Source organism: Alligator sinensis, unplaced genomic scaffold (genome assembly GCF_000455745.1).
Source record: "Alligator sinensis unplaced genomic scaffold, ASM45574v1 scaffold860_1, whole genome shotgun sequence".
Lineage (NCBI taxonomy): Eukaryota > Metazoa > Chordata > Crocodylia > Alligatoridae > Alligator > Alligator sinensis.
In genome coordinates, this window is record NW_005841923.1 from 1,642,791 (window position 1) to 1,655,064 (window position 12,274).

Below are 12,274 nucleotides of genomic sequence, written 5' to 3' on the forward strand. Positions count from 1 at the left end.
AAGTTATATAACAGCTGAGAAGATACTGTCCAAAAAGGAGGAAAAAGACAAGCAATTATTAAAAGTTAACACAATATATACTAATGTGATGTTCTAGAAATTTAAATTCTTTGATCACCTTTAAACATCTTTATGATCATGGTGTAAAAATTATGATAATATGGTGGCCTTTAGACTCTTCAGAAGATATACCCTGTGCCTCAGGGGCTAGTCCTCTTGCATCTTTTATTGAATTTTCTTTCATTACTTTGAAGAAACTCACATTGTGAGCTGTGGGTAGCTGGACAACACGGAAGGATTTCCTATTACTAATGCAAGAAAAAACGTTAGCAGTTAAGTCACTTCCCAAAAGGTCATAACCAACTGTTGCTTAGCTATCAGGGTTTGTTTTTAAGCCACTAGCAGTAGCTCATCAAGAGCTTAATCTGTTTTGAAATTTTACAAACAGAAGTAGGTCCTCAGCAAACAGCAGCTTTCTTGAAACTATAAGAACAGAAGAGCATATATGGGAGTTACTTGAATTGCATCTTTTCCTCACCACTTAGATTTTTGCTGCTCTCTCTCTGCTAGAAAGAGATAAAAGCCAGGCAGGAGGTTGTTCAACATCTTCTCAGCAAAGTTGAAGCTGGAACCAGTGTACTTCCTTTACTTCGGAATTTTAGTTTGGCTATCTATTACAGTCACTTGTTTCTATTATAAATTATTTGAACACTTACTGAAGTATCTGAATCCACAAAACATGTAGAAAAACTTTCCATAGAACATCTGGTCACCCCCCACCCCCAGTGATTTACTTTTAACTTGGGCTTTGATGTTTTTTCTTGTTCCTTTCAGGTGTACTGATCACAATTCCATCTGTTTCTCTTCTCCCCTTGAATCAGTTCCTATTGTCCCACCACCTGCTCAAACCTGATAAACCATCAACCCTTTGTCAATTTTTTTTCTTGGCATAGGTGTGATCAATACCACTTCAAAGAACAGGAAAAGTGTCAGAAGGAACAAAAGAAGTAAAAATCATAAATGCCCTTTCAAAGTGCAAGTGAAATCAGCTGAATACAAAATTAAATTCACTGGGTTTGTACTATCAGTACTAGTGCCTATCTTAAAGTTAAATTTATGGAAAGACACGGAAGTACAAAGGAAGCTCCTGTATGGCACTAATGTCAGAGGGTGCCCATTTAAAAATACAGGAAACCAGACAAAAATAAAAACCTTAAATTCCTAAACATTCATATGTAGAAAACAACTAACTGAAATCTTCAATACGAATACCACCATGGTTAAGGGGTGTAGGTTGTAGCCGCGTTGGTCTAAGGACATAGGCAGACAAGGTTCTATTTGGGTTAGTCTAATAAAAGATATCAAATTCACCCAAGGAACCATGGTTAAGGTACATTCCCAACCACATAGAAGAAAGCTTCCCCTATTTAAAAAACAAAACAAAACAAAACAAAAACCATGAAGTTATTTTACTATCTTGTTATTTAATATTAAGCAAAATGTAACTGATGACAGATTTGCATTCTGGACTCCTTTGAACAAGGTTTAGTGGCATCAAGATAAAGAACAAAACTCTGCAGTCTGTCAAAACACCCAAAAACATTCTGGTGTAAACTTTGAACATCAGAACCATCACTGAGTGGAAGACTGAGTGGTAGGAGTTTAGTAAATTGTGATGACAAATAACTAATACAGGATCAGTGGGGATCACAGATTACAAGTGCTTTTCTAAAAATAAGGTGTAAGGATTTTCTAAAAATAAAGTATAATTTGAAGAGACAAAATGTAGTATCCTTTAAGCAAGCTAATCACAACCATTAGTTGAAGCCCAGAAGAAAGGAGCAACAGAATCAGCATCAGCCACAGAACGATTCAAAATATAAAATTAAAAATAAAAATTAGGAATTCAGGTAGTGGAAGGAAGTGTTTATAGTCGTGTACCCATTCATTACCTATTATCTAGTTCTTTTAAAAAATACATTCCCTACTATATCGAGCCATGAAGAATTGCAAGCATTTCAATACTCCTCTGCTGTTACCTTTGTTTGTCTCATACGGTTCTCTGGTGTGCCAGTATTCTTTATCTTCATGGTAGAAGTATTCCTTGGTGATTGTGCGAGTTTTCCAAGAAAGTCAATACTCACCAGTAACCCATGTTAGGCACAGTACGTATTTACTAAAACTTTAAATAAGCATAGATTAAGAACTAAGAACTTCTCTGCTCTATTCTGCTACCCATTTTCTGTAATATTATGAAATTCCTTGTAATTAGTTTAATGCAATTAAAACATCACACATTGCCATAAAATGTGAATCTGAATGCAGTTCAACTTAAAAAGCAATTGCTTAATATTAAGTTGCCTGAAGAAATTCAACAATTTCCAGAAACAACACACTAAAGACCCAGTTAAGCGTCTCATAAAACGAGCTGCAAGCTAGTTAATCATTGGGAAAACAAACTGGAAAGGCAACCTGAAGTTAGAAGATTACATTAAGAATTTAACAGCAGTCTTCTAGAGGTAGGGGGGATTGATTTAACATTTAAATATTTATTCCAGTCATACAGCACAAACATCTGAATTATAACCAACCCAGCAATGATGCAGCATTCGGAAAGGAGATGCCAATCTTCTTCCCTCCCTTTCTCTAAGAAAACAAGTCATTTTTTTTGCTCTAAACTATTCAATACCTTACCAGATTCTCAGACATTAATATATGCCATTGCTTTCACTTAACATCTACAAAGTGGCTGGTTAATTAACTGAAAACTAAGAATCCTATTCTTTCTCCTCCTGCCCTTTTGATGAATGAACTAGCTAACATCAAACTGACTCCAAATTTCCAATCCTCATTTTTGCTTGCTCTAAACTACTAGGGGACATCTAGAAATACTACATTTCTATGCTTAGTCTCAACTTAAAAGGTGATGTAAAATTACTTTATGAAGTTACTTCAGCTGTTTGCAAAATAGGGAAGGGAAGGGGAAAAAAGAGAGACATCCATACTGAATTCCAGATGTTACTGCATTCTGGTGAAGCCCCTTAAAAAGTCATTAACAAAAACTGGGTCCCTACTCTTCACAACTTCTGAGATTTAAGATAAAACAACCATCCATTACAAAAGTAAACATATTAACATTTTTTCAGAGATTCTAGCCAGGTGTAATAAGATTTCACCTAGAAATCTAGATGTGCAAGTACCACCTAGACACACAACAGGTAGAATATAATTTGGCCCTGACTTAAAAACTAAGCAGCAAAACAGACTGTGCATAGTTAATTGACAAGGCAGTGTTGCTGATAACTGAAAATACTGGCAATCAATTAAACTAAACTGACCTAAATCTGTTCAATCTATATAAAGTAGCTGTTTTAAGGTGTATCCAAAACTCAAAGTACTACCGAGCTGCACAAAATGATGGATATGGTATATGCTAGGTCAGGGGCAGGCAACTGTTTCGGGGGGAGGACCACTTAAGGAGCTTTGGCAAGCTGTTGAGAGTTGCAAGGGTAGCCCTGCCCCTTGACAGGTGCCCCGCCCTCTGGTCACTATCTTGGGACCAGAAGTCCCGCCCCCTAAACCCTGACCTTTGCCACCAGAAGTCCCACCCCATGCCTCCAGAAGTACTCCTTTTGGGAAGGGCGTTTGCCATCTTGGAACCAGAAAAAAACCAAATGATATACTAAAACATGAAATAATAAAATAAATAAATAAATAAATAAAACACTGACCATAACATATTTTAATTTTATTTTCAAAAATATTTGTATCTTGATTTGTGCATGTTTGTGGGGTATAGAGGTGATTGCATAATAGCTTAAAATGAAGTCTTACCCTTGTATATTGTAGGGGAGCATGGAGGAGTAGGTACGTGTGTATGTGGGGTGTGGGGGAAGGTGTGTGTGGGGGTGGGTATGCAGGAATTGGGAGGGGGAGTGTTTGTGGGGATGTGTGTGTATGGGATCTGTGGGGTGTGTAGAGGGGAAAGATAGATGGCGGGGTGCATGGGTAGCAGTAAGCATAACTCCCCCAGAGGCGCACGTGTGTGTTGGGGGGGTGTTTGTGGGGTGTGTGATTGTGTGGAGGAGAGTGTGGCTCTGGGGTTTGTGGAGGGTGTTTGTGGGTATGGTAGGGTGTGCATGGGACCCCCCTGAGCTGTTCAGCCCCCACCCTGCAGCAGCACCTCCCCACCACCAGCAGCAGCCCCATGCTCACTTCGGACTCGCTTCTGGAGCAGATCAGCTGGAACCTGTGTGCAGCCCTGACCCAGCCTGCCCTGTGCCACCCAGCTATGGTGTGTCCTACTGTCCTACTGGGCGCGCAGCGGAGCTGACACGGTTCCACAGCTGGACTGCCTTTCTAGGCAGCCCTGGTGGCAGGCAGCTCCTTCCAGCTGCTGCCGCTGCTGGCCCCAGCCCGGCAGTACCAGAAGGGACCCACACTGCCCAGCCCCAACCTGGCTCCTTTTGCCTGGCACTGCTGCTGCTGAGCCTGGAGAAGCTGCTGCTCAGCACAGGGGGGGGAAAAAATCTGCCCTTCCTCCTCTCACTGCTGGCAGTTCCCTGCTGCAGCCGCCTAGAGCCCGTACAAGGCTGCCCTGTGGGTCCCTGCCATCACTGCTGCCTCTAGGCTGCCCTGTGGGGCAGTGATGGTAGCACAGACACAGTGCAGCCCAGCATGAGCTCCAGGCAGCTGTACCAGGGAACTGCTAGCAGTGGGAGGGGAAAAGGCTGCTTTCCCCCACCCCGTGCTGAGCAGCAACTTTTGTCCAGCGTCATCACTGCTGAGCCCAAGGAGACAAGCCTGGAGCAGGCGAGGGGCACACAGGGTCGTGGCTGTGCAGTGCACATCCCCACTGGTACCACAGGGCTGGGGCCAGCAGCAGTGGCTGGAAGGATCCGCCTGACACCTGAGATGTCTAAAAAGGCAATCCAGCTGTGGAGCCGCATCAGCTCCGCTGCGTGCCCGGCGGTGGTAGAACACACGCACCATAGCTTGACTGTGCCTGGGCCAGGGGACCGAGGGACCCGCAGGCTGTATTTTGCCCATCCCTGTGCTAGGTGGTGTGTCTGATGAGCAGATTAATTTAAAGATAAACCTTGCTGAGTTTCCAAGGGCTGTAAATAGGGTCTCTTAGCTCCCCCTAGCCTCCCAACTTCTCTTGAAACAATGATAGAATGAAGCTGTTAAGGCAACAAACGCTAACAATATAAGCACCCGAAAGATTGAATTAAAAACGTGAGAGTCTCACTCTTACCAAAAACATCAACACCATATTTATCCACAGCAATAACCAGAGTCACGACCAAGAGGTTTATCCCATCACTGTATTTTGAGAAGCTGTATGCTCCATTTTTTAAAAATGCCAGTGAAATTGTTTCCCTTCTCACCTCTCAAATCAAAACATTGCAGAGTTATCAAAACGGACGCATGCTGTGAGGTAATTTACACATAAGATGAATTATATATAGGAGGAAGCTAGGAAGCCATGGAGCACTACTCATAGCACTGTGAACCGAGAAAGAGGGAGATTTTGCCAGGACCACGCAAGTTATTTAGAAGCATGTCTACGTATGCACAAGTATGGGAGATTCTTCAATGTGTAATAGTTTCTTGAGACAAAGAAGAAACTGGGCAAAAAATTCTGGCTAACATCTAGATTGACTATGTGGTGAGTACAAAGATAACTAAAAACAAATATTGAAAATATGGATACTTAAAGCTATTAATAGCAATATAATACAATCTACTGCCTTCTCAATAATATTGGGTAGCATTTGGATTAGGAGGCTACAATGCTAGGCACGTCAATGTATCATCATTCACATAAACCTGTTTCAGGGTATATAACCTAGACAAAAATGCCCACAAGAGTTGATATCTGACAAGCATGACATGGTGAACTAAAAGGCTCTCTACATTCATCATGTTAACTCACTTTATTAGCAAATTATAGAAAACAGTATAGAACACAGACCTATTGATATCAGTTATGTATGTCAGTGTGTAGCCTGCGTACCACTGCAGGAATCTTAAAAGAGGCCAAACACATTTACCTAAAATCCCTTATGATCAACAAATACATTTCTTTTCTGGAACATGATGACAGAATAAAAACCAACGTTGACAGGGAGCACATTACATTTCTATAAAGCTAAGAGAAAGTTGAAATAGTCAGCCATGTGAACAGGTTCTCTTTATTGAAACCCTCAGAATGATTAAAAAGGACCAAATGGTGAATTTCCATGCCAAACAGAAGTTCTCACCTAATTAACTGCATTCTAATTCATATGAAGGAACAAACAAAATTCAAGAACCCATGTTTTCCTATGAATGAACTTAAATGAATCATTCTATCTTAATTTTTTCTTTTAAGTTTATCAGAAAATTAGATAATGATCTTTACATGGCAATACACACATTATTGAAAACAGGTGTCTCCTATTTCCTTAAAATGAAAATGGCAGTAAAATGAGTTGAAATAATCAAATGGCTTATATTATTTTTCCAAAATGTGCAAGACCCATTCCCCCATGAATAGCATTTTGTATTTGAATGCCTCAAAGTATCCATTTAAAAGTTAATGCAGCAACAAATTACAAAAGGCCAGATCCATACTAGGCTTTCTTACTGTTAGAAACATCTGGAGAACTATTTTAACATCTTTCTTGCTAGAAAAATACTAGCAATTTTGAAAGCTAGTTTAGATAGGAAAAAATATATATAAATAAATAAGGCCACTGCTTATTGGATTTACAATGCAGCGCTTATTCAACCCAACTTTTGCTGGGAAAGATCAACCAGACTCAGCACATACAAAAACAGCCAATTTTTAAATTTCAGAACACTTAAAATATGACAGTTTCTCTACTATAATTTATTCCTTATGCATGCATTATGCTGCACCCTTTAGGTACATGATCACTTACTGTATTCTCAATTGGACTCCTGCCTCATTCAATGTACAGAATGAAGAATACTCACCAACTGGTAGCCATTTAATATTTCTTTAAACTCTTAACACATAGCACTGTACCTTATTTACTATACACCTTCCAAACCTTAAACTGAATACTGAATTTGTATGTTCATTGTGGATGTTTCTGCAACTCTCATCACTATAACATAATTACTTTGCAAACTCTAAACACAGCACTCTTAAAATAAGGCAGCATTTATTCCTTTTTCTTTAAATACACAGAGGGATAGGCTCAGGCACAGAAAGATGAAGGCTAAAAGTAACAAGTGGCCACTGGTTTTCTGCTCAGTTGGACACACTCAGGGTCTGATATTTTACAGAATTTATTATGCTTAAACAGTGCTGCTGATTTTAGTTTTATGTGAGAGTTTTCAATATTAATGCATATCAGGCCCCAAATGTCTTCAGCTGGACACCCAGAAAGTGACAAATACATTATTAATGATCACACTTAAGTTTTAGATTCAAAAGGCAAAGCCAGTGTGAAATAGGAAGTCTGTGACAAGTGCCTTAAGCCTCATGATTCTCTGTTCTTGCAATCTCTGGTTTTCTTTCCTCTGTACCTTCCAATTTCTACAACAAATGATGCAGTAGCCTCTTCCACAAGTCTCATTCATTCCCTGAGCAAAGCCCACGTACTGCAATGAATCAGGCAAAGAAGCCAATAGGAAAAAACAAAACAAAACATGTGGATCAAGTAACTAAGAACTATCAATGGACCAAATTTTGTAATTTGTGAATACCTGGCTTCATTGTCAGAATGCTAGTGTTGTGAAGGTTTCCACATAACTTCAGATTTTTAAAAAACAAATGGAAAACAAGGAAATGTTACCATGTGGAAGTACGTGGTAACTGCACCCTTTGGAGTCACTACTCCAATCTTTACCACATGCACTAATGCGGTGGCATTACAACGATACACTAATAGCAACGATCAGTTATTTATCCTCTACCAACCAGCCGGAGGGGTGGGGAGGTTGCGGGGGTGGGGAGGGATGAGATCTGTCAGTGAGTTTTTAAAGCTACTTTTACTGTATGAAGAATCTGTGGGCTCACAAATCCCAGGTTCTATCCCAGCTTCTGGAAGACTTGCCATGATTCCAGAGCTTCCTTCTGGCCCAATCGCTTGGCATTATTTCATTCCACATGCTCAGCTTTTTTTCTTTAACCATCTCCCTGTTCCTGTTCTCCACCTGCTGCCTTCAGCATCTCCCCCATCTACACTCATCTCCCCCAAATGCTGCCTTCTCTACATTGCTGGGTGCCTCTTACCTTTCAAACTTTTAGAAAGCTGGGATAAGCTAAACTATGCGTAACTATCTGATTGTTTCAATACGCTCATTCTTACCAAAGAATTGTCAGAAGTCTTAAATGCTATCTATATCGATATATATCTATATCTATATCGATATATATCTATATCGATATATAATGTGGGGGCAGGAGGAAGAAAGTAGCACAATACTGTAAAATAGCTTATACAAAAAAAAGCAATGCCTGTCCTTAAATTTCACAATGTAGGTGATTAGAAACTGTTGTAAATCAAAGATTTCAAACACAATGTAAACATTTGTGTTGGTTAGTAAGAGACACCACACACATTCAAATAATATGCAGTATTGCTATTTTAAGCTTTAACATATCTGCCTTCTACATTGCTGTTCTAAAAAGAGAAAGCTATCCTTGGAGTCCGTACAGGCTGTTCAGTATTTTATTCAGTTAATACAGCTGCTTGGCATTTTTGAACATTCTCTTCCAGAAGACAGAATTCATCTTGCTATAGAATCAAAAAAGATATTTTCAAAAGAATTAAAAATTACTATAAGAGTATCCAGATTAATAGGTATCCTAAACACACAATAATATAGCTTTAGCCAAGAACATGTAAACAGTGGTGAACACAAAATGAATCCATGGATCAAAGTATTTTTCCAGAACTAATGTCGAATACAGAGAATGCCCAAATAATATAACAGGAGGGGGGAAAAAAGTTGAGAAACAGAGTATATGCTTGCTAAACAAGAATTAGGTTTATTTAGCTAGTGAATCACCTAGAGGAGTAAATTTTCACTTCCATGATAGCAATCTGTCAGGCTTGCAAACACCCAGAAATAGGAATTAAAGATTATTTTAAATGTAGTTATAAAGGTCATAAAAAGTCTGATTTAGACTGAGGTACATTTACTCAAAACTGAGATTCATTGAGTGGTAGCAAACAAACAGTTCCTCAGACAAATGCACTTTTTTCGGTATACATGTTACAGAAAAAATAAAGAAATGTGCATTAGCTGGTGTTTTCCACCAAGCTGCATATTAATATTCTCTTACACCAAACAGTTTGAAACAAGGGAAATGTCATTCTAATATAATTTCATGTTACGTTTCATTTGGCTAAACTGCAGCTTAAAGTTGCTTTGCCATATTAAAAGTTTACTACAATAATTTTCACATGAACATTTAGACTTGAGTTTTACTCCAGGACTAAATATGGCATGATTTTGCTTTTAATCAGTTGAATAGCTAAAAACTGACAATAAAAAAAAAAAAAGAAAAACCTACAACAAAGAAAAAATAAGTTGAAGCAATGTGAATCTCACATCATTGAACCACTTCTAATGGTTAATTGTTAGTATTTAACAAATTCAAAGAGTTAATGAATCCTTGCATTCATTCCGTATCCTGTGCCTTAGCTAGGATGCATAAATACAAAAGACAGCAGATACTGGTAAAAGCTTCAGGACAGAAAGTGCTTGACGAAGTTACAGTTCTCAAGTGTGTTTGGTGAGAGAGTATAAGGGCAGATGCACTGATGAGAACCATTACAAGAAGAGTCAATTTTGTGTTAAAGTGTTCAAAGATGTCACCTTAAGCAGAAAAAAAGCTTTAATAACGTCTTCTTAGACATATTAGGCATTTCCAGAGTCTACATCATTAGTGTTGTAATTCTAGCAGGACATCTCCGTACAGTTATTGTTTGTTTCTATTTCTCTCCTGAAAGAAAACAAAAACACAAGAGGAAATACAATTAATACAAACAATTTCACATTAAATTAGATTCCCATTGCCTTAGAGCTGTTCTTTTGCCATCAATTACTCATGACTTTCTTTAAAGCCTCCAGCAAGCTTTACAAGAAACAACTCAACGTTCCACATACATTTAGGCCAGTCGAAAGCTGAGTTCACGCTAACATTTTAAAATAAAATGCCTCCTGGCAAGTACAGAACCAATTAAAAGCTATATATATATATATATATATTCAACTGATAAATCAGCTGTTGAAAGAAAAAAAAACCTCCCACTGTACATTTACGCCTTGCTGTGTAAAAACATTTACTTCTGCTAGGAAGACAGCTATTGCACTGCTTGAACAGAATATAGCAAGAGATAACCTCTTGCTTACCTACCATCACAACAAAAAAAGGTTATCCTAAATGTATTGCTTAGCTAGGCAGCAAAAATAGACTATATAAAATTAGCAGAGCATTAGATTTCCTTGAGTCTATTTACTAGGGTTCTATAAACTGAAGTTTCCATAAAATGACAGTCCTACTACTTAATCTGAAGCCTGCTGAAGTCTACAGGAGTCTATTAAGTATTATGCCTGGGATCAAGCCTTGGTGGAACAAATTTTGTCACTATTGACCTTATGAAAACAGGTCTAGCAATTAAGGTCTATGTGCACTACCAAATATGGCTGAGTAATAAACAGCAGCAGAAAATCATGGGACCAAGACACTCTACCATTTGTAAAAAATAGTTTTGCTACTAAAAAGGCAAAAAGGTGATAGTAAGGGGAACGACAGATATGACAGTAGAAAACAGCAAGACTTTGAGAACACAGTAACCTGCAAAAGAAACCTATTTCTTTGAGTCTACCCAAAGAACCAGACTGAATTCCCATAAAAGTGATAAGCCATATGGAACTGATAATGCTATTACATTAGATGCTAACAAAAATCCCAGAGGACCAAAATGACCCATTCAATTCAATTAAATGCAAAAAAAGTGCAAAATCTTGACGCCAATTGAAAACACTACACGATCTGAAAAAACGTATCCATAAACATTTTTCACAATTCCTAGTGGCTTTCACAATTGTACTGTATCTAACAGACAGTGAACAAAATCTCCCTTCCTCCCACTGATTGGCATAGGAAGAATTATTTCTTAAAGAACTATTTTTAACACTGCTCAGTCCATGCTTCAATATTACTTAAGCCACATGCATATTCCAATTTCCCTTCAGATGAAAGCTATTAAAACTGCCAATAAGCACTTTTCTCCAGTTTCAATCTATACTTCTTGATGAGGTACCTTGAGTGCCTTTCTCTGCAGAGATTAGGATAAGCAATTTTTTCTATGACATTTCATCTCTATTTGCACATGCACTCATGATTCAACAGGTGCATTTAACATAGTGGTTCTCAACCTTCTGCACCTTACATCCCACCTACGCAAGGTCAAAAAATCCTGGTTGACCGGGGGAGGGGGAGCCAGCACGGGGGGGCCGGCACAGGTGTCCCCCGCAGCCAATCAAAGCATGCAGAAATACCAAGTCCGAGTCCCACCTAGAGGACCTTTGTATTCCACTGGTTGAGAAACCCTACATTAACACAAAGGCATTTTATATTTTTCTCAAAATCCACATAAAGAAAGGGTGGCCTCCTCCCTCCCCCCCACACAAGCGAGTAAAGACAAATCGACCCATTTTTGTTAGGTTTTTTTGTGCCAATTCTGCAACAAACTACATAAAAATGGAACCCAGCGAATCAATACGTGCTAGAATGAGGTACTTCTTGCACCTAAAGACCGAGTCGCAGCTTTGTCATGTAACATGGTGAAACTATAGAGTGCACCTAAAATTATTTACAACAACAGGAACAAAGTAGGAAATCCTAAATAAATTCATCCATGCTACATGAAAAAAAGAGAATATACAATAGCCACAGATGACAAGTTTCCCTTATTATTAAAAGTTAGAGACTAGCTGAAGGCACAAACTGTTTCAAAAGTTGTTTCTGATGTTAAAGCCTTGCAACTACTCAAAATGATGTACACCGAGATCCTCCATCCTTCAAAAAAAAATTTTTTTTCATTACATGTAGTTTTTGGGCCAGGCTCTGGCATGCAATTTGTTTCTTTCACACTGCTTTGGTTATGCAAATAATTTGCATTGGAGTAATATCCAGAATCTGAAGTCAGAACGAGAAACTCGCTGTCCTGAACGTTTTGCAGATAAAACAAGATAGTTAATGCCCCAAAAGGTTTATAGTTCAAGAGGTACAAAATTGTAG

The 12,274-nt window shown here is 38.7% G+C and overlaps 1 protein-coding gene across 4 annotated transcripts in view; it reads right to left on the reverse strand.

The window, feature by feature from the left end:
- Window positions 1-6,181: 6,181 nt before the first annotated feature.
- Window positions 6,182-12,274, reverse strand: part of YTHDF3 (YTH N6-methyladenosine RNA binding protein 3) — a 40,427-nt gene continuing 34,334 nt past the window's right edge. For all 4 annotated transcript variants that reach the window (XR_003092945.1, XM_025198494.1, XM_006019124.3 and 1 more), the window contains one exon: window positions 6,182-9,970. Coding sequence is in view for 1 of the 4 variants with exons in the window: in XM_006019124.3 (XP_006019186.1) it covers window positions 9,947-9,970 (24 nt within the window). In the remaining 3 variants the exon portion in view is untranslated. The remainder of the gene's footprint in view (window positions 9,971-12,274) is intronic.